The following is a 27,623-nucleotide window of genomic DNA, read 5'->3' on the forward strand; positions in this document are numbered from 1 at the left end:
GAGAAAATCTCCATTATGAGAGAGGAAGTGTTAGGTTTTTTAGGGAACATTAAAACTGACAAAGCCCCAGGGCCTGATGGCATCTATCCTCGACTGCTCAGGGAGACGAGAGAGGAAATTGCTGGGCCTCTGACGGAAATCTTTGTCGCTTCTTTGGACACGGGTGAGGTCCCTGAGGATTGGAGGATAGCGAATGTGGTCCCGTTGTTTAAGAAGGGTAGCAGGGATAACCCAGGAAATTATAAGCCGGTGAGCTTGACGTCCGTGGTAGGGAAGTTGTTGGAGAGGATTCTTAGAGACAGGATGTATGTGCATTTAGAACGGAACAATCTCATTAGTGACAGACAGCATGGTTTTGTAAGAGGGAGGTCGTGCCTTACAAATTTGGTGGAGTTTTTTGAGGAAGTGACAAAAACGGTTGATGAAGGAAGGGCCGTGGATGTCGTCTATATGGATTTCAGTAAGGCATTTGACAAAGTCCCACATGGCAGGTTGGTTAAGAAGGTTAAGGCTCATGGGATACAAGGAGAAGTGGCTCGATGGGTGGAGAACTGGCTTGGCCATAGGAGACAGAGGGTAGTGGTCGAAGGGTCTTTTTCCGGCTGGAGGTCTGTGACCAGTGGTGTTCCGCAGGGCTCTGTACTAGGACCTCTGCTATTTGTGATATATATAAATGATTTGGAAGAAGGTGTAACTGGTGTAATCAGCAAGTTTGCGGATGACACAAAGATGGCTGGAATTGCGGATAGCGAAGAGCATTGTCGGGCAATACAGCAGGATATAGATAGGCTGGAAAATTGGGCGGAGAGGTGGCAGATGGAATTTAATCCGGATAAATGCGAAGTGATGCATTTTGGAAGAAATAATGTAGGGAGGAGTTATACAATAAATGGCAGAGTCATCAGGAGTATAGAAACACAGAGGGACCTAGGTGTGCAAGTCCACAAATCCTTGAAGGTGGCAACACAGGTGGAGAAGGTGGTGAAGAAGGCATATGGTATGCTTGCCTTTATAGGACGGGGTATAGAGTATAAAAGCTGGAGTCTGATGATGCAGCTGTATAGAACGCTGGTTAGGCCGCATTTGGAGTACTGCGTCCAGTTCTGGTCGCCGCACTACCAGAAGGACGTGGAGGCATTGGAGAGAGTGCAGAGAAGGTTTACCAGGATGTTGCCTGGTATGGAGGGTCTTAGCTATGAGGAGAGATTGGGTAGACTGGGGTTGTTCTCCTTGGAAAGACGGAGAATGAGGGGAGATCTAATAGAGGTATACAAGATTATGAAGGATATAGATAGGGTGAACAGTGGGAAGCTTTTTCCCAGGTCGGAGGTGACGATCACGAGGGGTCACGGGCTCAAGCTGAGAGGGGCAAAGTATAACTCAGACATCAGAGGGACGTTTTTTACACAGAGGGTGGTGGGGGCCTGGAATGCGCTGCCAAGTAGGGTGGTGGAGGCAGGCACGCTGACCGTTTAAGACTTACCTGGATAGTCACATGAGCAGCCTGGGAATGGAGGGATACAAACGATTGGTCTAGTTGGACCAAGGAGCGACACAGGCTTGGAGGGCCGAAGGCCTGTTTCCTGTGCTGTACTGTTCTTTGTTCTTTGTTCTTTGAAGGGGGGGAGGTTTAACACAGATATCAGAAGGACATATTTCACACAGAGGGTCGTGGGGGCCTGGAATGTGTTGCCGGGCAAGGTGGTGGAGGCGGACACACTGGGAACGTTTAAGACTTATCTAGACAGCTATATGACCGGAGTGGGAATGGAGGGATACAAAAGAGTGGTCTAGTTTGGACCAGGGAGCGGCGCGGGCTAATTGTTCCTTGTTTCTCGTTTCAAGGCTTCATTCTATGATCATCTTGCTGGTGCCAGTACAGAGCGAGACTGCGGATAGTTGTAACCTGTCTCGGGGGCAGGGAATTCATATGGTGTTCATGGAAGTGGAAATGACTAGGGTTGGGAAGCATTTTCCGATCAGGGCCATTGTGATCTCCTGGACTCGTTTCGATCGCCTCAGGGGGTCGGAGAGGAATTTCCCAGATTTTTTTTTTTCCCCCATATTGGCCCTGGGGTTTTTCACTCTGGGTTTTCGCCTCTCCCTGGGGATCACATGGTCTGGAATAGGGGGGTGGGGGTGAGTTAATAGGTTGTAATGAACAAAGCATCGTAGCTGTGAGGGACAGCTCGGTGGATAGGATATTGGTATGTAGATAGGCTGGAAAATTGGGCGGGGATCCTGGATTCAGGATTCAATCCTGGACCGGGGAGCGGCGCGGGCTTGGAGGGCCGAAGGGCCTGTTCCTGTGCTGTATTGTTCTTTGTTCTTTGTTCTTTGTTCTTTGAATGGCCTCCTTCTGCACTGTAAGGATTCTATGATTCCATGAAAACAGTTGGGTTGGGACTGGGTGTGATGTTGACATTTTTAAAATCTCAAACTCAACCCCAACCACCCTCAGCTTCTTACATCTGGATTTAATAGATGAGGGACAAGCGGGGGTTAGTCAGCACATGCCCAAGAGGTGGGTTGGCCAATTCAACTTTATAATGACAAAGGCAAAATACTGCGGATGCTGGAATCTGAAACAGAAACAGAAAATGCTGGAGAAACTCAGCAGGCTTGCTGAAGGGTCATCCTGATTTGAACCGTTGGCTCTATTCTCTCTCCATAGATGCTGTCAGACCTGCTGAGTTTCTCCAGCATTTTCAATTTTATAACGAGGCAAGAAGACATAGATTTTCAAGTTAAACCCCAAGTTGTCCAGTTTCCCAAGCCTTGCAGGAAACCCGGCAGTGAAGGAAGATGAGGACAGCTTCAGGGAGAAGTTACATTTCTTTATAGCACGACTTATGGGTCAAGAGGAACAAAAATGCCTCCCACATGGATTGGACCTTCCACCCCTAACAACTCCCCCGGGATCGAAACTGGGCACACCAGAGTCCCAGATCGGACCCTGTGGCCGGAATTTTATCAGAAATCGGGGCAGGCATGCCGGTAAAATCAGGGCCGATGTTTGAGATTGGGGATTGGATCTCACCTCCTGTTACATTCTTAAGAACAGTTTGGGTTTCCAACCTGGGGCCACGGCCTACTCCAGAGTGTTCCTCACCTGACTGGAAGGCAAACTTCTAGCGAAAAAAAACATGTTATGGAGTTAAACCTCCACAGTACAGTACAGTACAAAGAACAGTACAGCACAGGAAACAGGCCCTTCGGCCCTCCAAGCCTGTGCCGCTCCTTGGTCCAACTAGACCAATCGTTTGTATCCCTCCATTCCCAGGCTGCTCATGTGACTATCCAGGTAAGTCTTAAATGATGTCAGCGTGCCTGCCTCCACCACCCTACTTGGCAGCGCATTCCAGGCCCCCACCACCCTCTGTGTAAAAAACGTCCCTCTGATGTCTGAGTTATACTTCGCCCCTCTCAGCTTGAGCCCGTGACCCCTCGTGATCGTCACCTCCGACCTGGGAAAAAGCTTCCCACTGTTCACCCTATCTATACCCTTCATAATCTTGTATACCTCTATTAGATCTCCCCTCATTCTCCGTCTTTCCAAGGAGAACAACCCCAGTCTACCCAATCTCTCCTCATAGCTAAGACTCTCCATACCAGGCAACATCCTGGTAAACCTTCTCTGCACTCTCTCCAATGCCTCCACGTCCTTCTGGTAGTGCGGCGACCAGAACTGGACGCAGTACTCCAAATGCGGCCTAACCAGCGTTCTATACAGCTGCATCATCAGACTCCAGCTTTTATACTCTATACCCCGTCCTATAAAGGCAAGCATACCATATGCCTTCTTCACCACCTTCTCCACCTGTGTTGCCACCTTCAAGGATTTGTGGACTTGCACACCTAGGTCCCTCTGTGTTTCTATACTCCTGATGACTCTGCCATTTATTGTATAACTCCTCCCTACATTATTTCTTCCAAAATGCATCACTTCGCATTTATCCGGATTAAATTCCATCTGCCACCTCTCCGCCCAATTTTCCAGCCTATCTATATCCTGCTGTATTGCCCGACAATGCTCTTCGCTATCCGCAATTCCAGCCATCTTTGTGTCATCCGCAAACTTGCTGATTACACCAGTTACACCTTCTTCCAAATCATTTATATATATCACAAATAGCAGAGGTCCTAGTACAGAGCCCTGCGGAACACCACTGGTCACAGACCTCCAGCCGGAAAAAGACCCTTCGACCACTACCCTCTGTCTCCTATGGCCAAGCCAGTTCTCCACCCATCGAGCCACTTCTCCTTGTATCCCATGAGCCTTAACCTTCTTAACCAACCTGCCATGTGGGACTTTGTCAAATGCCTTACTGAAATCCATATAGACGACATCCACGGCCCTTCCTTCATCAACCGTTTTTGTCACTTCCTCAAAAAACTCCACCAAATTTGTAAGGCACGACCTCCCTCTTACAAAACCATGCTGTCTGTCACTAATGAGATTGTTCCGTTCTAAATGCACATACATCCTGTCTCTAAGAATCCTCTCCAACAACTTCCCTACCACGGACGTCAAGCTCACCGGCCTATAATTTCCTGGGTTATCCCTGCTACCCTTCTTAAACAACGGGACCACATTCGCTATCCTCCAATCCTCAGGGACCTCACCCGTGTCCAAAGAAGCGACAAAGATTTCCGTCAGAGGCCCAGCAATTTCCTCTCTCGTCTCCCTGAGCAGTCGAGGATAGATGCCATCAGGCCCTGGGGCTTTGTCAGTTTTAATGTTCCCTAAAAAACCTAACACTTCCTCTCTCATAATGGAGATTTTCTCTAACGGGTCAACACCTCCCTCCGAGACACTCCCGGTTAACACGCCCCTCTCCTTCGTGAATACCGATGCAAAGTATTCATTTAGGATCTCCCCTATTCCCTTGGGTTCTAAGCATAATTCCCCTCCTTTGTCCCTGAGAGGTCCGATTTTCTCCCTGACAACTCTTTTGTTCCTAACGTATGAATAGAATGCCTTAGGATTCTCCTTAATCCTGCCTGCCAAGAACATCTCGTGCCCTCTTTTTGCCCTTCTAACTCCCCGTTTGAGATCTTTCCTACTCTCTCTGTATTCCTCCAGTGCTCCATCTGTTTTCAGTTGCCTGGACTTAACGTACGCCTCCCTTTTCATTTTAATCAGATCCTCAATTTCCCTGGTTATCCACGGCTCTCGAATCCTACCTTTCCTATCTTTCCTTTTTACAGGCACCTGCCTATCCTGCAGCCTTATCAATAGTTCCTTAAAAGACTCCCACATGCCAGACGCGGACTTACCCTCGAACATCCTCTCCCAATCAACATCCACCAATTCCTGCCTAATCCGGCTATAGTCAGCCTTCCCCCAATTTAGCACCCTGCCCGTAGGACAGCACTCATCCTTGTCCATTACTATCCTAAAGTTAACAGAGTTGTGGTCACTATTTGCCACATGTTCCCCTACCGAAACTTTGACGACCTGACCGGGCTCATTTCCCAGAACTAGGTCCAGTATAGCCCCCTCTCTAGTCGGGCTATCTACATACTGTTCCAAAGAACCTTCCAGTACGCATTTTACAAATTCCTCCCCGTCCGGTCCCCCAGCTCTAAGCACTTTCCAGTCTGTGCCAGGGAAATTAAAGTCCCCCACTACAACAACCCTATGTTTTCTGCACCTATCCAGAATCTCCTGACATATCCTTTCCTCCACTTCCCGTGGGCTGTTGGGTGGTCTGTAGTACACCCCCAGCATAGTGACTGCACCCTTCCTGTTTCTGAGTTCCACCCACAGCGACTCAGTACATGACCCCTCTAAGTTGTCTACCCTCTGCACCGCGGTAATATGCTCCTTAACTAATATCGCTACTCCCCCACCTTTTTTAGCCCCTCCTCTGTCTCGCCTAAAACACTGATACCCCGGAATATTCAGCTGCCAGTCCTGTCCTTCTTTTAACCAAGTTTCCGTCACCGCAACCACATCCAAATTCCGCACAAGCATTAAATAGGGAATCACAGTCTTTACCTAAAACTCCATTTTCCCACCTAAGCGACTTACACCTGGGGCCATAATAATTATTTGCCCAGTGAATAGCAGACTAGTCAATCTTCCATTTCTTCCTAGTTCTTACAGTTCCTCTGCCATGACTAATTTTGATTAAATCTGATAAGGGGCACATTAGAAATGGCACATCAGAATTATCTTTGAAAATTTCACAAAGCTACAGTATAGATAATAGAGGACATTAATTGAAAGCAGACAGTTCTCCCTCCAATTGGCTTTTGCCTCCATTGTCCTACCCAGTGTCAATTCTTTATGACAGTCACCTTGTGAAGAATTCCCTGACATTTTGGAAAAATGTGCAAAGTCCAAAAATGTGCGGGTAAGGTGGATTGGCCCATGCTAAATTGTCTCTTAGTGGCAGGGGGACTAGCTAGGGTAAATGCATGGGGTTATGGGGATAGGCCGGGGTGGGATGGTGGTTGGTGCAGACGCAATGGGCCGAATGGCCTCCTTCTGCACTGTAGGATTCTATGGCTCTATGATTTCCCTTTCCCAGTCTGAGTTTGTGTCCCTCTTCCTACAGCCGCAGTTCATCTTGAAGTAACGGTGTTCTGAATTAAACTTTTATACACCAGAATTAGCTTACATCAGAATTCCACATATCACTCCACTGTTAGTTTTTATTTGATACATTTTGAGAATGATAGATTTATGTCTGCACTGCCTCAGTCTGCTCTTCCCTTCCCCTTCCCTAGCTTAACGTCATCGACAAACTTTCCCAATTTACATTGTTCCATTTCCAATGCACAATGTTTTGTGAAGCAGTTATTCATCACCCATCAAAGCGAGTGGATTTACAGTCAATAAAGACTTTTCTGTTCTCCTCACGTTCAAAGAGATATTGTCATCTGATTTTTAAAATTTGATTTCAATTTGAGTTGGGAAAAATGAACAACAATTTGCATATTTAAACCAGGGACCAGATTTAATAGGCCGATGGCTTCTTATGTGTATCTTTGTTACCACGGAGTTGACTGATCAGCCCCTGATGGTTTACTGACTTCATACAGTGCTCATCATAGAATCCCTACAGTGCAGAAGGAGGCCATTCGGCCCATCGAGTCTGCACCGACCACAATCCCACCCAGGCCCTACCCCCACATATTTTACCCGCTAATCCCTCTAACCTACACATCCCAGGACTCTAAGGGGCAATTTTGTAACCTGGCCAATCAACCTAACCCGCACATCTTTGGACTGTTCAGGATGGAGCTCCTTTTAAAGGTGTATAAGGACATTGCACATGTACCTCGGAAAATTGTGCTTACGTATTCAAAACGGTGTTTTCCCACCCAAATGGGGAGGCGACGGCCTAATGGTATTATTGCTAGACTACTAATCCAGAAACTCAGCTAATGTTCTGGGGACCTGGGTTCGAATCCTGCCACGACAGGTGGTGGAATTTGAATGCAATAAAAAATATCTGGAATTAAGAGTCGACTGATGACCATGAAACCATTGCCGATCGTCGGAAAAACCCACCCGGTTCACAAATGTCCTTTAGGGAAGGAAATCTGCCGTCCTTACCTGGCCTGGCCTATGTGTGACCCCTGAGCCATAGCAATATGATTGACTCTCAACTGCCTGCTGAATAAGGGATGGGCAAATAAATGCTGGCCAGTCAGTGACGCCCATGTCCCATGAATGAATAAAAAAAATACAGCTACCAACCATGTATATAGCTCCACACAATGCATCAAACTGAATTGAGTGACTTGACCCATTGAGAAGTTGCAGCACTCTGACCGATCAATGAGGTTGGTCTCCAGTGGCAGCAATTGATCCTCGGATATCAATGTCTTTGACACCCCTGCCAGAATATGTAACCCCGCAGTGACAGGTTACAGGCACTGACTTTAACACGAGCTGTGTTATGATGAGAAGCAAAGAATCCAGTGAGTAACCCACCATAAACAATTGTGCTTTGTTTTTGACAGAATATGCTTTTTCCCAGTTAGATTTAAGTATTGCCACGTCTTTCGACTATTCTACAGTTTTGAAACATTAAACAGTTCTATTGAGGCGGTATTAATCGGGGACTCGATGGTGAAGGGGACAGACAGGCGTTTCTGCGGAGGTAGGCGGGATTCTCGCATGGTGGTCTGCCTCCCTGGGGCCGGGATCCAGGATGTCGCTAGTCGCGTCCCGGAAATCCTGAGGTGGGAGGGAGAGGAGCCTGAGGTAGCGGTACATATTGGTACCGCTGATGTGGGTAGGAAGGGAGAAGGGGTCATGAAAAGGGAGTACAGGGAATTAGGGAGACAGCTGAGAAAGAGGAAAGCAAAGGTAGTAATCTCAGGATTACTGCCTGTGCCACGGGAAGGTGAGGGCAGGAATGGAGTGAGGTGGAGGATGAATGTGTGGCTGAGGGACTGGTGCAGGGGGCAGGGATTCAGGTTCCTGGACCATTGGGACCTCTTTAGGGGCAGGGGTGATCTGTATACAAAAAACAGGTGGAACTTGAATCACACGGGGACCAATATCCTGGCCGGTAGGTTGGCTAAGGCTACTGGGGAGAATTTAAACTAGATAGGTTGGGGGGAGGGGAGCTAGAAGAGTTGACTAGGATCAAGGAACTAATTGATGGGGGGGAGGATGCAGGGGTAAGGGGAATTACAAAATTAATGGTAGAGGAGAGGGTGCAAGTGAATGAAGGTGGTAATTTAGATAAGGGAGTAGAGGGAGACGGTGTTCGCGACTCATCAAAGCGGGTTCAGATAAAAGCTGGAATAAGGACACTTTGCCTGAATGCACGAAGCATTCGGAACAAGGTGAATGAGTTGATGGTGCAAATCAGCACAAGTGGGTACGATCTAGTGGCCATTACAGAAACGTGGCTGAAAGGTGACCAGGACTGGGAGATGAATATCCAGGGGTATCAGGCGTTTAGGAAGAATAGACAGGAAGGAAAAGGTGGTGGGGTCGCGCTATTAATAAGAGATAATATCAGGGTAGTACTGAGGGATGACATAGGCTCTGAGGAACAAAACGTGGAATCGTTATGGGTAGAGATGAGGAATAGTAGAGGGAGAAAGACACTAGTAGGTGTGGTATATAGGCCCCCGAATAATAATGTTGAGGTAGGGAGGGCTATAAACAAGCAGATAAGGGATGCGTGTAAAAACGGAACGGCAATAATCATGGGGGACTTCAACATGCACATTGACTGGCAGACTCAAGTCGGTAAGGGTGGAATGGAGGAAGAGTTCTTAGAATGCTGTCGGGATAGTTTCCTTGAACAGCATGTTACGGAACCGACGAGGAAACGAGCTATTTTGGATCTGGTATTGTGTAACGAGGTAGGTAGAATTAAGGATCTTATTGTGAAGGACCCTCTTGGGTCTAGTGACCACAATATGGTCGAATTTCTGATTCAGATGGAAGAGGAGAAAGTTTGGTCTCAAACCAGTGTCCTCTGTTTGAACAGAGGGAAATATGATAGGATGAGGGATGAATTGGCTAAGGTAGACTGGGAGAGCAGGCTGGCAGGTAGGATAGCTGAGGAACAGTGGAGGATTTTTAAGGAGATCCTTTTCAGTTCTCAGCAAAAATATATTCCAGCAAAAAACAAGGATTGTAAGAAAAGGGAGAACCAGCCGTGGATAACGAAGGAAATAAAGGAGAGTATTAAAATAAAAACAGCTGCGTACAGAGTGGCCAAAAATAGTGGAGAAACAAGTGATTGGGAAAAATTTAAGAAACAACAAAGAGAGACTAAGAAAGCGATAAAGAAAGGAAGGATAGACTATGAAGCTAGGCTAGCAATTAATATAAAAAATGATAGTAAAAGTTTTTATAAATATATAAAAAGGAATAGAGTGGCTAGAGTGAATGTTGGACCCTTGGAGGACGAGAGGGGGGAGTTAATAGTGGGAAATGAGGATATGGCTGAGTCTTTAAATAAGTTTTTTGTGTCGGTCTTCACGGTGGAGGACACAAATAGTTTGCCAAATATTAACGATAGAGGGTTGGCAGCAGGAGAAATACTTAATACGATTAATGTTACCAGAGAGGCAGTGCTGGGTAGACTAATGGGACTGAAGGTGGACAAGTCCCCGGGTCCGGATGGAATGCATCCCAGGGTATTGAAAGAAATGTAAGATGTAATAGTGGATGCGTTAGTGATTATTTATCAAAACTCGTTGCATTCTGGGGTAGTGCCGGTTGATTGGAAAACGGCTAATGTTACGCCGCTGTTTAAAAAAGGAAGGAGACAAAAGGCGGGTAACTATAGGCCGGTCAGCTTAACATCTGTAGTAGGGAAAATGCTGGAATCCATTATTAAGGAGGAGATAGCAGGGCATCTGGATAGAAGTGGTTCGATCAATCAGACGCAGCATGGATTCATGAGGGGAAAGTCGTGCTTGACGAACATGTTGGATTTTTATGAAGATGTGACGAGGGCGGTTGATGGAGGAGAACCGGTGGATGCGGTGTTTTTGGATTTCCAAAAGGCGTTTGATAAGGTGCCCCATAAAAGGCTGCTGAAGAAGATTAGGGCACACGGAGTTGGGGGTAGTGTGTTAAAGTGGATTGGGGACTGGCTATCCGACAGGAAGCAAAGAGTCGGAATAAATGGGTGTTTTTCCGGTTGGAGGAAGGTAACTAGTGGCGTGCCGCAGGGATCGGTACTCGGGCCGCAACTATTTACCATTTATATAGATGATCTGGAGGAGGGGACGGAGTGTAGGGTAACGAAGTTTGCTGACGACACAAAGATAAGTGGAAAAGTGAATCGTGTGGAGGACGGAGAAGATCTGCAGAGAGATTTGGACAGGCTGAGTGAGTGGGCGAGGATATGGCAAATGGAGTATAACGTTGAGAAATGCGAGGTTATACACTTTGGAGGAAATAATAACAAATGGGATTACTATCTCAATGGAAACAAATTAAAACATGCTACCGTGCAAAGGGACCTGGGGGTCCTTGTGCATGAGACGCAAAAGCCCAGTCTGCAGGTACAACAGGTGATCAAGAAGGCAAATGGGATGTTGGCCTGTATTGCGAGGGGGATAGAATATAAAAGCAGGGATGTCTTGATGCACCTGTACAGGGCATTGGTGAGGCCGCAGCTGGAATACTGTGTGCAGTATTGGTCCCCTTATATGAGGAAGGATATATTGGCATTGGAGGGAGTGCAGAGAAGGTTCACCAGGTTGATACCGGAGATGAGGGGTTTGGATTATGAGGAGAGGCTGAGGAGATTGGGTTTGTACTCGTTGGAGTTTAGAAGGATGAGGGGGGATCTTATGGAGACTTATAAGATAATGCGGGGGCTGGATAGGGTGGAGGCGGAGAGATTCTTTCCACTTAGTAAGGAAGTTAAAACTAGAGGACACAGCCTCAAAATAAAGGGGGGTCGGTTTAAGACAGAGTTGAGGAGGAACTTCTTCTCCCAGAGGGTGGTGAATCTCTGGAATTCTCTGCCCACTGAGGTGGTGGAGGCTACCTCGCTGAATATGTTTAAAGCGCGGATGGATGGATTCCTGAGCGGTAAGGGAATTAAGGGTTATGGGGATCAGGCGGGTAAGTGGTACTGATCCACGTCAGATCAGCCATGATCTTATTGAATGGCGGGGCAGGCTCGAGGGGCTAGATGGCCTACTCCTGCTCCTATTTCTTATGTTCTTATGTTCTTATTTATTCAGTTCATATTAACAGGAATTTCGTCTCATTAGAACAGCACCAACAAAAGCAGCTCTGGTTGGCACTGACTGGCTGATGCAGGGCATTAGAATCTTGAGTTCAATCCAATATGGACTGAATTTTCCCTCTCTGCCAACTCTAAATATTCTCATTAAAATCACTTGAAAAGATTTGTCCACCCACTTCCCATGGCCATTAGGCCACAGCACAGAACTTCTCATTGTACACCTTTATTTACTTGTCATTCTCAAACCACAATGATAGTTAATGAGGGAAATCGGCACACTGAACTTGCAACAAATAGGGATTAATAAATGTGTTTTGCTACCATAAGGGACAAATGTACATTGTTATAACAAAGTGGAGGGCGTTTTCCTTACTGTTAACTCAAAGCATATCTGATCCATGCTTGGATCTGACATTTGGTGCCTGTGGGAGGTAATGGTGTGGTGGCATTATCACCAGACTAGCTATTGAGGAATCCAGGGTAATGTTGGGTTCAAATCCCACCATGGCAGATGGTGAAATTTGAATTCAATAAAAATCTGGAATTAAAACCCTAATGATGACCATGAAACTATTGCTGTGAAAACCCACCTGGTTCACCAATGTCCTTGAGGGAAGGAAATCTGTCATCCTTACCTGGTCTGGCCTACATGTGACTCCAGATCCTCAGCAATGACTCTGAAATGGCCACTCAGTTCAAGGGCAATTAGGAATGGACAATAAATGCTGGCCCAGCTAGTGATGCCGCCCAGATCCTATGAATGAATTTTTAAAAATCTAAAGTAGTTGTCGTAAACAGGAGTCAGTATTTTAAAGCACAGAAACAAGCCACATGGTGCACAGGTCCGTGTGAGCACCTTACTTCATCTAATCCTATCAGCATAAACCTCTATTCCTTTCCCCACCAGGTGTTTATCTAGTTTAATCTTAAATGCACCCATGTTATTCATTTCAACCACTCCTCATGGTAGTGAGTTCCACATTCTTACCACTCCAGCTAAAGATTTTGAATTTCAGGAATTTCTGAATTTAAATGAAAGAAGAATTTCTGAATTTGTAACTTCTAAATGTTGCCATTTAAGTTTTCTGACACAGAGTATCGGTTCTTTCCCAACAGAAATAAATGTGCTTCCTGCAACATCTGATGGTCTCGACCAACTGGATCCCAAATTAGCTCCAACTCCTGTCAAAGAGGTATTGTGGCCTGCATCCTGCAAATTTCTTGAACAGATTTTTAAAAGCACTTAGTGTATCTGGTATACATCAGCTGTGAGTGTCATGTGTACAAAGTGACTCTCTATTCTGTCAAGGGGATTTGTGTTTGGTTGTCCATGTGCCAGCAATGGATTGGCTGGGAATGATGCTTGGCATGAGACCAGTATTGTGGCATTTCTCCATCACCTGGTTAGCTCTCCTGCACCGCACTATTGAACGGTGGATTTTTGTATCAGTCAGGGCAGAATGCAGATAGAAAATTTCTCTCTTTACAGAACCCACTGCAAGGAAAATCAGTTGGTTTCTGGTACAGGAAGGTCACCCTTCCATCAGAGTTTCCTGTCAGTATTCCACCCATGTGGCGCTTCATGCCAAGGAAGTGGAGACAAATTATTAATTTAGATTTAGGATAAGCTTAGACCAGTCAGAAAACAATATATATTTTTTGTTATTTTGCTTTATAGTTGGATGTTTAAACAGCTTTTGAATGATGAAAATGGCTTGGATATAATCTGATAATAAATGGGAGAAGGTAGGCTGGGGAGGAGACTTCGCCACCTCAAGATAATGGGAAACATATCTGAAAGTACTGTTTTTGTCAAAGTGTCCTGCGGAGTCAGACATATTGTGGTGTATTCTTTAAGTAGTAGTTTCTCCATGAAAGTTATCAATGGTCCGTTACCAGCTCACTTTCCATTCATTCCCCTTGTACAGAGCAAGACATTACAAAGAGCAGTTATTAACAGGTGCAGTGGAGCAGGAGGGAGAAGCAGGTTACATGGAAAATAATTTTGAAGAGACATTGAAAAGTAGGCAGGAGAGTGGCGAAGCAGAAAGACTCCCAGAATTGAAGTTGAATTAAAGTAGCATATTATGGTCTGCAACACAATGATGCATGGTTCAAAAATATATCCGTTTTCTCGTTTTTAGGACAATTTTTTAATTCCATCTGCTACTGAAGAATATGTGGCTGACAGCTTGTTAGAGAGGATTCCCACCATCCCTCATGAAGAAAAACTTGAAGAAGCCATTAATGAAATCATGACTGATACTGTCCTAACCGTAACTGCTGGTGTCCGGACTGATTTGCCAAATCACCTATCTGTGACTGAACCTTCACTCACTGTCCCAGAGACATCTTTCTTAGAGAAAGAGACCACATTTGTGCCACAAACTAGTTCTGAAGGAGACGTGACTGAAAGTGGACACCAGATCAATAGCCCTGCATTTCCAACACTTTCAATCACGAGTGAGAATATACTTACAGAAGAGATCATCGTGATCACCCGTATTTCACCCAACATACAGCCAATGACCAGTGATGAGGACATAGTTGGTGACACGGTTTCTGATACAGAACAGTCTGTATATACCAAAGTAAGCGTTACTGAAGGTGAAGGAACCATTAGTAGCACGGCTTCTTCAGCTGTACAGGCTGATCACATGCAGGAAACAGAGGTATATCTTCATGGGGGAATTGAAGAGGATGTTACTGCAGATGCGGATGTTGGTAGGAGCACATCTCCTCCAACTGTACAGTCTGAACACATACAGGAAATCAAGAAGGAGGTCGCTGTAGATGAAAATACTGTTAGTAGCACAGTTTCTGCTACACACCCTGAACGGGCCCCTCTTATTGAACTGGGCAACACCGAGAAGACTGAAGATGGCTCAACCACTCTTGGCATTGCAGAGTCTCCTACTACACAACCAGACAGTCAGAAGCTGCACTTGGATGCAAGTGTTCAGCAAGGAGAACAGGAGCAGAGCAACACATTGCCTCCTGACATCCAGCAAATCATTCCACACATGGATGAGGAAAGCATGGAGTCAAACTTCATTGACGAAGCACAGCAATCTGGCAGTATCATACACACTACAATCTATCCTCTTATTTTTGATCACGAGGCAGGAGCTAATACTGAGCCAGAAGCTTCTGTGGACGATAACCAGGACACCAGTACAATGATCACTCTTGCCCAGGCAACCACGAGTGACAATGGAATTGGGCCAATGTTTGATGAAGGAGAGAATGATATCAGCACAATGGCAGCCAGGACCTCACCACCAATAAGTGGGATAGAAGGTGAGTCTATTTGAAAGAACTGTGAGGTATGTCAAAGGTTCAGGGAGGAGACAAGAACACATCAGCCCAAGGAACAAAACAGCCCAGGACTATATCAACCCAGTGTAAGACCATGCCTGTATAAGACCATGCCTGTACAAGACCATACATGTAGAAGACTATGCCTGTACAGGACCATACATGTAGAAGACTATGCCTGTACAGGACCATACCTGTACAGGATCATACATGTAGATGGGTCACATGGACTCAAAACATTAACTCTGTTTCTCTCTCCACAGATGTTGTCAGACCTGCTGAATTTTACTAGCATTTTCTGTTTTTATTTCAGATTTCCAGCATCTGCAGTATTTGCTTTTATTGAGAGAAATATTGGAAATGGTCATTGCCTCACATTTGTTTGGCACATTTTTCTAATCTATTCTTTCATGGGTTTGGGGCATCACGGCTAGATCAACATTTACTATCTATCCCTAAATGCCCTTGTGGAGATGGTGATGGACTGCCTTCTTAAATTGTCGTAGTCCATGTGGTGTAGGTACACCCACAGTGTTGTTAGGAAGGGAGTTCCAGGACTTTGTGAAGAATCGGCGATATAATTCCAATTCAAAATAGTATTTGATTTGGAGGGGAACTTGCAGGTTATATCTATTGCTCTTACATTACTTGCCATTTACTTGCCAACCTAAGTCTAAATGTTGTCCAAATCTTGTTGCTTGTGAGTACGGCCTGCTTCAGTATATGGGGAGCCGTTAATGATACTGAACACTTTGCAATCAACGGCAAACAATCCTAATACTGACCATATAATGGAGGGCAGATCAATGATGAAGTAGCTGAAGAGGGCTGGGGCTAGGACACTGCCATTATGAACTCTTGTGACTGAGATGATTGGTCTCATCCACCACAGTCATTTTCTTTTGTGTTAGCTATGACTGCAGCCAGAGGAGAATGCCCCCCACCCTCCACCCCCAACTCTAGCTGACTCAATTGTATGAGAGTTCTTGAAGTCATATTCTGTCAAATGATGCCCTGATGTGAAGAGTTCACTCTCACCTCGCCTGTAATATCCAGCTCTTCATGAGTATGGGACTATGCCAATGCAGCACCATACCAGGCTGTATACCAGGACAATACCAGATCAAGACCACATCACCACTGGACATTACCAGCATTTTTACCATTTAGTTTAATTTTATTCTGGATTTGGCACCAACTGGGTAGCAATGGGCAATCCCATTTTCAGTTTATGGGGCTATCTAAAGATAAAAGTTGCAAGTGGTTAGAATCAAAAAGCAAAAGAGGAAGAACACTCAGGATAGAATCAGGACAGCAAAATCTCATGCCCCACGTTACCAACAACACATTGGGCAACATTTTCCAGCCACGCTCACCCCAAAACCGGAAAACCCCACCTGAGGTCAAAGGACATTTCCATGGTCCGCCCCTCGCCTGCTCCAATTCCTATGGCAGGCAGCACGGTAAAATTCACCCCACTGTGTGTGTTGCTGGAAGCCATGAGGAACCAGACACAGATACTTTTCTCCAGCAATGTAAGGAGAAAGCAGTTGCTGTCATAAAGAAGGGATGGCTGGAGGTGGTGCACAAGGGCAGCAGCAGGAGCATGGCACCACATGGGAACACTGCCACTGCACATCACCCTGACTTGAAACTATATCGCCCGCCATTCCTTCACTGTTAGACTGCAGCAGCTTAAGAAGGCAGCTCCCCACCACATTCTTCAGGGCAAGTAGGGATGAGCAACAAATAATGGCCTTGTCAGTGAGAGAATGAAAAATGTTCCCTGAAGCGTATCTTCCAATGGTTTGCTCAATCAAATGACACTTTTTGTAACACTGGCGGGCTTCCGCCTTGAGGATTTTGATGGGTGTCACCAGCCAAGTATAAAATTGGTATCCCAAGTTCCCTCACAGCCACCGCTTAAGTGTGCCTGACGTCACCAGTTTGGACTGTGCAACGTGGAACATCAAGGCAGCTTCCCAGGAATCTTGCACATGTCTGAAGAAGTATCTTTTGGTGATAGCACAATAGCTGCACATTGACGGAAAAGAAGCCATTATGATTCATGAATAGCCCTGGTTGATCTGGAGGTGTCTGAACTGCCATATGTGTTCATTCAATGATGCCCCGCCCTGGTGAGAAGCCAGCCAGACATAGAAACCCAAGTATCCACTCAATCCGGAACATCTGAACAGGTCTGACAGCATCCGTGGGGAGAGAATAGAGCCAACGTTTCAAGTCTAAATGACTCTTCATGAAGCTCTGATGAAGGGTCATCCAGACTCAAAACATTGGCTCTATTCTCTCCCCACAGTTGCTGTCAGACCTGCTGAGATTTTCCAGCAGTTTCTGTTCTTGTTTCAAATTCCAGCATCCACAGTAATTTGCCTTTTACCCATTCATTCTGACTGGTGCCATTGGAGGCAATGTTCATATAATTGCCAGACCTGGATATCAACCCACCAGCCACTTGTCTTCTGCATTTGTGGGCGGTGGCACAAGGGCCTCTCAAGATGGCTCTGGCCAGGTTGCGGGCAGTGCCCACTTTCACAGTCACCAACAACACTTGGCTTCCAGAAAGAGCAGCTAGCCGGCATTCCTTGAGGAGGCTGCAGGTACCTGTCACTGACTGATGCGAGAATCTGAGCCTCCTGAAACACTGCTGTCCCGACATGTGAAGAAAGCTCAGCCTGGGCCTTTAGATCTGGCAGTGTTTCCTGTTGCAACTCTCCCTGTTCTCCAACTGCAGGTCTCCAAACAGTAATGTGTTGATGGCACTGCTTGCCATACTGGTCACATTATTATTGATCCGATGTCCAAACAAACAGTCCAAGCACCACCCATCCTAACGTCATTCCTGATGCCTGGCAGCACCTGACACAATAACGTCAGCCTCCAGAAGCATCAGTTTTCGGGGAACTCTAGGAAGCTGAGGTCTGCCTCACAGATGGTGTCTCGAATGAATCTAATGTCTCTGCTCTTCCCCTCTCTACTCACCACCTTCAGATCCATTCACAGCTGGCTGTTGCTGCTGCTGCTTCTTATCAACAACTTTGCTCCTTGCCCAAAGACTAAACTATGGCAGCCAGGCACCACCCTGCCTTAATCTGGGTCTGAAAACTGCCTGAAAACTGAAAACTGAAAAAGTTTGCAGTGCACTTATTTATGTTCCTATTTGAAAATGTAAAGCTTATTGTTGAAACTTGGATTTTGCATAGTTTTTTTGTGTAAAACACCAGATGACTATCTTTATTATAAACACTAACACATCATATTTTCTCCGACCAAAGCCTTTCCCAGGGCAGGGTAAGAAAGTAACTAGGAGGATTTTTGTAAGCCCCCGAATTGTCATTGTAGTCTCAATGTTGAATTTAAATCTGGAAAGGCTGTGGATGTGCTGGTAAATTAGAATGTCGGTTGGAATACAATGCGGCAATGCCATATTTAAATTGGTGACTTGTCTCCAAGAGATTACACACTACACCCAGCTGATTAATTCCGTGTTAAACCCAGAAGCTGACACATTCATAGAATTATACAGTGCTGAAGAGGCCCTTCAACCCATCGAGTCTGCACTGACACTGACGAGAAAGACCCAAACTCCCATCTAATCCCATTTACCAGCACTTGTCCCATAACCTTGAATGTCATGATGTGTCAAGTGCCCATCCAAGTATTTTTTAAAGGATGTGAGGCAACCTGCCTCTACCACCCTCCCAGGCAGCCCATTCCAGACCGTCACCACCCTCTGGGTAAAAAGGTTTTTCCTCACATCCCCCCTAAACCTCCTGCCCCTCACCTTGAACTTGTGCCCCCCCCCGACTGACCCTTCAAGTAAGGGGAACAGCTATGCCCTATCCATTCTGTCCATGCCCCTCATAATCTAGTACACCTCAATCCAGGTCGCCCTCAGTCTTCTCTGTTTCAACAAAATCAACCCAAGCCTATCCAACCTCTCTTCATAACTTAAATGTCCCATTCCAGGCAGCATCCTGGTGAATCTCCTCTGCACCCCCTCCAGTACAATCACATCCTTCCGATAATGTGGTGACCAGAACTGCACACACTACTCCAGCTGTGGCCTCACCAAAGTTCTAGACAACTCCATCATGACTTCCCTGCGATTGATAAAGACAAGTGTCCCATATGCCATTTTCACCACCATACTAACATGCCCTTCCATTTTGCAGATGCAAATATATTTTCAGTCACTAAACCAAGCACTTGGCCCATAGCCGTGAATGTTATGATGTATCAGTATTTTGGTTCCATAGTCACGGAGGACTATGTTATATAAAAATCTTTTTGGAATTATGAATTTGTAACAATGCACAGACTAATAAGCTACCCATTACAGATAATCCCTGGTGTTTATTTCCATTATGTAATGGATAACTTGGGGAGTAAAATAGGCTGTGAAATGTGTATCATCTATTAAACCAAGTATTGCTGCATCTTAAAATCATTGCAAGTGTCTCAATACATGTTTTATAAATCAAAGTGGTTTATGCATTGCAGCTAAAGTCTGATCTGGCGATCTGTTAGAATACAAAGAAAGTTAAAGAATAATGTATGTCCTGTATTCCAACTATAAATGAGCAAAGCTCATTTCTTTTCTACAGGTCCAGATTATGGATATTATAGTATAACCTACAGATATGGGCAGTGCACTATTAACATCACTGGATCTGAATATTCCTTTCATTTCAGAACCTCATCTTCCACCGTCGACAGACCATCCATCTTCTCATGACAGCTCGGGAGAAACATCGGAAGAAAATATCACCACGTTACTATTGACAGAAGACACCTCACCACCTTCAGATCCAGTGTCATCAGCAGAGTCCTCAAAAGAAGTAACGCCCACTGTACCCGAGTTGACGACATCAATGGCAGAGACAACTGAACCCGAAAACTCGGCAACAGCTTCTCCAGCTCCAACCGTGCCAACAATGGGTATGCCGCCATCCTCTGATCTGCTTCAGTCAGCTGGGAACGAGGTAGATGGTGAGACCAACGCTCTTCCTGTTGTGCTGCACACAACTGCTGCCCCTCACCACTCCGGCAATGAAGCTTCAGACTCTGGAACAGGGGAGGAGGATGTTGGGGGTGAATTTGATATTGTGGATACCGAGAGTGTGATCAGCACAGACAGACTGGCTGGAAGTGAGGGGAGTGCTCCCTCCAGCACGTCCCCTTCTCCTCTGAAATATTTAACATCAAGCTCCTTGGCGCCCACTCCATCGAAAGAGCTGGTGGTGTTCTTCAGCTTACGGGTCACTAACATGTTGTTTTCGGATGATCTTTTCAATAAGAGTTCCCCAGAATACAGGACACTGGAGCAGCAGTTCCTTCAGCTGGTGAGTGAATGACTTTGCAATGTTGGGACCATTGACTCCTCAGAATCACACACTGCAGAAGAGGCCCTTCGGCCCATCGAATCTGCACCAACACGTGAAAAACACCCTCACCTACCTGCCAAATCCCATTTACCAGCACTTGGCCCATAGCTTTGAATGTTATGACGTGTCAAGTGTTTTGGTTCCATAGTCATAGAAATCATAGAAAGTCATAGAAACCCTACAGTGCAGAAGGAGGCCATTCGGCCCATCGAGTCTGCACCGACCACAATCCCACCCAGGCCCTACCCCCACATATTTACCCGCTAATCCACGCATCTCAGAACTCTAAGGGGCAATTTTTAACCTGGCCAATCAACCTAACCCGCACATCTTTGGACTGTGTTATATAACAATCTTTTCGGAATTAAAAATTTGTAACAATGCACAGACTAATAAGCTACCCGTTACATATAACCCCTGGCATTTATTTCCATTATGTAATGGATAATTTGGGGACTAAAATAGGCAGTGAAATGTGTATCATCCATTTAACACCATTGGCAAAAGTTAGGTTAACTCTCTCCCCTTGCATAGGTAAAGGCCATTGCTTTCAATAATTCTATTTTGACCGAGTAGACTGAATAGTTGCGATATGTCAGCCCCGGAACATGATGGGTGTGATTTTCCCGGCCCACTGCGCTACTTGAGTAGCACAGCAAGAGGGGAATGTCAGCAGGAGGGACAAAATGGGATTTGTGGCCAGCTTCTGGCCAGTCGCGATCTTCCCAGTCCATTTGTTATAGTATAATCAGCCTCTCACCAGGGAACAGTGCGAGGCTGAATACCGTATGCAGAAGCTGCTCTGCATCTCTTCAGTGAGCCTGGGACTTAATTGTTCAAGTTAAAGTTTATGCCTTCGCCGGTGGAGGTCCACACCAGCGGGGATAAATAATGGTTCCCATCAACTGGGAGGTCAGGGATAGGGACGGAGTTCTGCTTAGTCAGTGCCCTCCAGGCACATTGGCACTGCCCTCCAGGCACCCTGGTACTGCCAGCCTAGCACCTTGGCACTGCCCACCAGGCACCGGGGCACTATCCATCGGGCTCAAACAGTGCCAAGGGGGTAGAGTCTGAGGGAACAAGGCCAGACATTGACAGATCCAGACCAGGGTTGGGGGAGCAAGGAAGGGAGGGAATAGGGGAATTCTGCATGGGGCAGTAAGGGCTGATGGTGGGGTCGGGGATCAGAGGCTGGCCATCGGGGAGTGAAGGGGTCGGCGCCGGCTATTGGGAGGCTGCAACTGGGAGGCCGGTGACTGGGGTGGGGAGGTGAGGGGTGGGGGGGTGGGGAGGGGAGGTGGAATGCGCTTGTTAACTCTGGGAGATCAGCACATGCGCACCTCTACAGTCTGATGCCGGCCTCTCGAGCGGGATTAGGCTCCACTCCTCCCTCCTCCTTACCGGTGTAAATCCCCAGACGGACTCTGTAGTGTAGTCCTGGAAATTCATCTAACTAAATTCGCCCAAAAACAGGCAAGAAAAACTCTTGTATTCCCACCTATTGGGCACTTGGTTTGTTTTGGGAAAATCATGCCCTATATATAGTCAGAGGTATCTGTGAATCAGTGATGATGTGGAGATGCCGGCGTTGGACTGGGGTAAACACAGCAAGAAGTCTCTCTACACCAGGTTAAAGTCCAACAGGTTTATTTGGTAGCACAAGCCACTAGCTTTCGGAGCGCTGCCCCTTCTTCAGGTGAGTGAGATTTCAGTTCACAAACAGGGCATATAAAGACACAAACTCAATTTACAAAATAATGGTTGGAATGCAAGTCTTTACAGGTAATCAAGTCATAAAGGTACAGACAATGTGAGTGGAGAGAGGGTTGAGCACAGGTTAAAGAGATGTGTATTGTCTCCAGACAGGACAGTTAGTGAGATTTTGCAAGCCCAGGCAAGTTGTGGGGGTTACAGATAGTGTGACATGAACCCAAGATCCCAGTTGAGGCCGTCCTCATGGCTATCAGTCTCGCTCAGCGACTCTGCGTTGTTGTGTGTCGTGAAGGCCGCCTTGGAGAACGCTTACCCGAAGATCAGAGGCTGAATGCCTGTGACTGCTGAAGTGTTCCCCAACAGGAAGAGAACACTCTTGCCTGGTGATTGTCGAGCGGTGTTCATTCATCCGTTGTCGCAGCGTCTGCATGGTCTCCCCAATATACCATGCCTCAGGACATCCTTTCCTGCAGCGTATCAGGTAGACAACGTTGGCCGAGTTGCAAGAGTATGTACCGTGTACCTGGTGGATGGTGTTCTCACGTGAGATGATGGCATTCGTGTCGATGATCCAGCACGTCTTGCAGAGGTTGCTGTGGCAGGGTTGTGTGGTGTCGAAATTGAGCCAGCCAGCAAAGTGGGAGGCTGACAGTTCAGGGCCACTGTGCATGCGCAGGGCCCACTGGTTTCAGACTCTCCAGTGTGAATAGGCCCCGTCCCCTGAAATCTAATGATATTCACATTGGTGGCCTCTGCATTGCACAGGGTGTGGGAGATTCTCGTGTGAACTCCCACTGAAAAAAACAGCATCAATTACTCCAGTTTTCCCGAGAATTCAACACTTAGAACCTTTTTGGGAGAATCCTGGCCAGTGTCTTCAATCCATGACCACAGAGTCAAGGCTGACATTTAAAATGATAACTTTTCCGGCAGTAATTCCAGTTAACTGCAGAGGGGTGAGAATAATTTGAAGGTAATGACTTTTTTTTCTCTTCATAGTTGCTCCCATACTTGCAGACCAATCTGACTGGATTTAGACAGCTGGAGATTTTGAACTTCCGAAATGGCAGTATTGTGGTGAACAGTAAGATGAAGTTTGCTAAGTCCGTGCCGTACAACGTCACTCAGGCAGTTTACTGTGTTCTGGAAGACTTCTGTAATGCAGCCGCCCAAGAAAACAACCTGGAAATCGACAGATATTCTCTTGATGTGGAACCAGGTAAATGATCAACGATGGAGTCTACATCAACAACAAGAACAGAAAATGCTGAAGTATCTCAGCAGTTCTGACAGCATCTGTGGAGGGAGCACAGAGCCAACATTTCGAGTCTGGATGGTTGGCTTTATTCTCATTCCACAGATGCTGTCAGACCGGCTGAGATTTTCCAGCATTTTCTGTTTTTGTTTCAGATTCCAGCATCCGCAGTAACTTGCTTTGATCTTAATGGATTCTACTTTGTCTTTTCCAATTTTTTGACTCCTTTTAAATTTCAGACTCTCAGGCAGAGACAAAGAGAATGAATGTAACTTTTCTCAGACTCTGGTTTTAAATGTAATAATGAATGATTTTTAAACATTTATAGCCTGGAGCTTACGGTCAGTTATGAAGTGATAGCACTCGCTGCTGACCTCAAAGAAATCTGTCCCCAAAGATCCAATGATCTCTGTGGCTTGCATTTCACATTTCTTAATGCTAATTTGATTCTGGCACCATGTCAAGGAGATCTCCAGATGTCCAGCAACAGTGATGTCATCAAACAGGTGAAGCAGCCAATCACAGTGAGGAATTTGCACAGACAGCAAACCAGGAAGTACAATCCACAGATTATTTTTCACTTTTTGTATTTTTTTAAAAAGAGCAAAATAAAGGGATACAAATGGGACTAAGATAAAAATTGAAATATCATCAACAAACTTAAAAATATATAATTTTGTTACAGTAGAAGCTTCTGGAATTTTTTTATCTTAATGTAGAATTTTGATAGGCCACAAATATAAAATTAGTTCTTCAAGCCAGAGAGATTTTTCAGCAGATGTTATGGCTTAAACACACCATTACAAACTCAGTTACACCTCATTTAACAAGGCACAACTTTTTGGGGCATTATTTTTCAGGTGATATTACAGTTCAGAAGGGAAAGGTTATGTCTGTTCAAGATATTTCTAAAGATTACAGTCTAAGGGACTTCAACAACACACCTATTGAAGAAACAGAGAATCACTGGCAGCAGCTTCTGAATTGCCGCGTTTAATTACATATGTACAGAGGGCAGGAATTTCCGTCAATTTCACAGTTGCAATAAAGACAAATGCTGACATTTTCACTGTCAATGCAATAGCAGAATCCAGGCCCATATTTAGGTGTCAAATGGACTGAGACACCAGTACTTATGACTAATTAACCTGAGTAAATAAATCAATGGGTGTAATGGAAGGTTCAGTCAAAGAATAGCACAAGGAAATCTGTCAATTCAAGTTGAAAAGAGGCAATGTATTTTGGGAGGTCGCTACCATAGCAGACCTGTGTGTGCATTAAGGCCATTATTAAATCTCAATATAGAAATAGAATAATGTGAAGGTTTTAATTTGCCACCACAGGAAAGACATCTATAGACGTGTAAAGATACCAGTCCAGTAGCAACACATCTGCACAAGGGTCACCAGCCCTTCAGGATTGGCAACAGGGATTGAAGATTCATCTCCAGGACACTGCTGTGACCAACCCAGGACAAAAATAAATATATAAATAATCATTCTTCCCATTTTCTTCAAATTCTTTTATTAGTTGTAAAAATATTGGAGACGAGAGAATCGGCTGTTTAGCCAACAAGTGGTGAAGATTCTATTGCTTTCCAATTAGCATGGGAAGGCATTGTGCATTGAGAGTGGGGATGTCCAGTGACTAATGGTGGAAATATAGGGGTGAGGCTGTTAGAGATGGTATTCACGTTGATGAAACCTTCAGGAATATGTCCAACAAGAGTTGATCACCAGAACCAGCAGAGTATTGACCTGATTATAATCATAGAATCCCTATAGTGCAGAAGGAGGCGATTCAGCCCACCAAGGCTTCACCGACTACAATCCCACCCGGGCCCTATTCCCATAACCCCACATATTTCCCCTGCTAAACCCCCTGACAGGGTCAATTTAGCATGGGCAATCAACCTAATCTGCACATCTTTGGGCTGTGGGAGGGAACCGGAGCACCCGGAGGAAATCCACGCAGACATGGGGAGATAGTGCAAACTCCACACAGACAATGAGCCGAGGCCGGAATTGAACCCGGGTCCCTGGTGCTGTGAGGCAGCAGTACTAACCACTGTGCCAAAGTGCCGCCCCCAGATGTGTGCTCATTCATCTAAATTTTTCAATGGTTGAACTAATCCGGAATCTCATTTTCAGCTGACCAAGCCGATGCGTGTAAGTTCCAGGCGTGCAATGAATTCTCCGAGTGTCGAGTCAGCAGGCAGACAGAGGAAGCCGAGTGTGTGTGCTACCCTGGTTACATCAGTGTGGATGGACTGCCCTGCCAGAGCATCTGTAACCTCAGACCAAACTACTGTCTCAACGATGGCAAATGTGAAATAGATCCAGTGAAGGGAGCGGTCTGCAGGTTTGTAATCTTTGGAGGAGATGTGTATATATGTACATGTCCGGAGAAAAATATACAAGTATAGAAAGTTGATAATTTCTTCAAAGTGTTGCCTTCATGGAAATCTCAAATCCATTTATACTGACTTTTCCTGATGTTCAATCTAAAGATTTATAGCAGAATAAAGCTTTTCAGTTAAATCACTGTCACATAAGATTGTTCTCAGAATAAGACATCGTTCCATTCTAGTGCTTCTCATGCACCAAGTGCTCTGACATCCAGATCTTTCCATTAACAAGACTGACACTGAGCTTATATTTGTCCATCACTTCCTCCTCCAAAGTTACTGATCCCATCTGAGTGATTTTTCCACTTACTTTGCATGATTGTAAAGCAGTCAAACATTAATTCTTTTGCTGTTCATTCCTCTTTTTTGTCGAACAGTTACATTCAGTTTGAGGGACAGAAAGGTGGGTCTAAGACTAGTACTTTAAACTTAAATAAGGGCAATAATGTGAGCATGAAAGCCAAGCAAGTAAAAGTGAACTGGTAATTTAGGTAAAAGTATGGATAAATAGAAATGCAATGGCAGATTTTTAAGACAACGGCCGGAATCGTACAGCCATTCACACCGGCAGGATTTTTCCATCCCATTGCAGTGAACAGAGATTCCTGTTTGGGGAAATTTCCATCAGATTGCAAAACACTGAATGTAGCTTCTTTATTCTAAAAGGGAGGGAGACAGAAAACAGGAAACTACAGTCCAGTTAGCTTAACATCTGTTAGAATAAAATGTTAGTAGAAGTTATTCTTAAAGATGTTATAACAGGGTGTTTAGATGAATTCAAGGTAATCAGGCAGAGTCAACATGGTTTTGTGAAAGGAAAATCATGTTCAACCAATTTAACTCAGTTCTTTGAAGAAATAACACGTGCTTGGATAAAGGGGAACCAATGGATGGACTGAACTTAGATTTCCGAAGCCATTTGATAAGGTGTCACATCAAAGGTTATTGCGGAAAATAAAGGCTCATGGTGCAGAGGTCAAATATTAGTATGGGTAAAAGATTGACTAGCTAACAGGAAACAGAAAGTAGGTATAAATGGGTCATTTGCTAGTTGGCTTGAGGTGCTGCTGAGTGGTGTGAAACAGGGATCAGTGCAAAAATAATAAATGTGTTTCTTTTGCATGCTACAAAGTAACTTTTATTTAAATTATAATTTAATGAGTCAGATATTTCTAAACATGGAAAGGAATGTGACAACGTTTTACCAGAAAGTGGTCAGAAATCCAAGAAATTAAGTTTTGAGGACAGAAAGCATAAATTAGCGAGTATTCCCTGGATTATAGAAGGTTCGGAGTGATTTAATTGATTGCTTTAGAATGTTAAAAGGAATTTATATGATGGATAAAGAAAAACTCTTTCTGTGAGTTGAGGAATCTATGCCCTGGCATTTTGGATGGCTCACAGCGGGGTGGGGGTTGTGGGGGTCTGGGGGGTGGAGGTTGGGGGGCAGAGGGGGGGGTGGTGGGTGAGATCGGCTTAGGTGGGACCAGAAGATCCTGCCAGTGGAAGGGGTGGAAAGTATCACCCTATGTCAAGTGGACCATAACCTTGAATTCACAACCAGGGTACCCAGGAGAGAAATTGGGAAATACTTCTTCACACGAAGGTTGGTAGAAGTGTGGAACTCTCTGCCACAAGAAGCAATAGATGCTAGTTCAATTAATAATTGTACATCTGAGATTGATAGAGTTTTGCTAAGAGTGTAAAAATATACAGGCAAAGTAGATGGCTGGAGTTAAGAGGATCTGATTAAATGGTAGGGCCGGTTTGAGGGGCTGAATGGCTTAGTTTTGTTCCAATGTTTCTTCGAAAGCTATCCACGTGGCTTC

At 45.3% G+C, this 27,623-nt stretch overlaps 1 protein-coding gene across 1 annotated transcript in view; it reads left to right on the plus strand.

Annotated features, from left to right (window-relative positions):
• The window catches only part of LOC144504734 (interphotoreceptor matrix proteoglycan 1-like), a 287,982-nt gene extending 261,980 nt beyond the window's left edge, over positions 1-26,002 (plus strand). The window contains exons 12-17 of the mRNA XM_078230478.1: positions 12,813-12,889; positions 13,841-14,996; positions 19,728-20,377; positions 23,132-23,351; positions 25,538-25,780; positions 25,977-26,002. Coding sequence (XP_078086604.1) covers positions 12,813-12,889; positions 13,841-14,996; positions 19,728-20,377; positions 23,132-23,351; positions 25,538-25,780; positions 25,977-26,002 — 2,372 coding nt within the window. The remainder of the gene's footprint in view (positions 1-12,812; positions 12,890-13,840; positions 14,997-19,727; positions 20,378-23,131; positions 23,352-25,537; positions 25,781-25,976) is intronic.
• The last annotated feature ends 1,621 nt before the right edge of the window (positions 26,003-27,623 follow it).

The sequence above is a fragment of the Mustelus asterias genome, chromosome 15 (assembly GCF_964213995.1).
Source record: "Mustelus asterias chromosome 15, sMusAst1.hap1.1, whole genome shotgun sequence".
Classification (NCBI taxonomy): domain Eukaryota; kingdom Metazoa; phylum Chordata; class Chondrichthyes; order Carcharhiniformes; family Triakidae; genus Mustelus; species Mustelus asterias.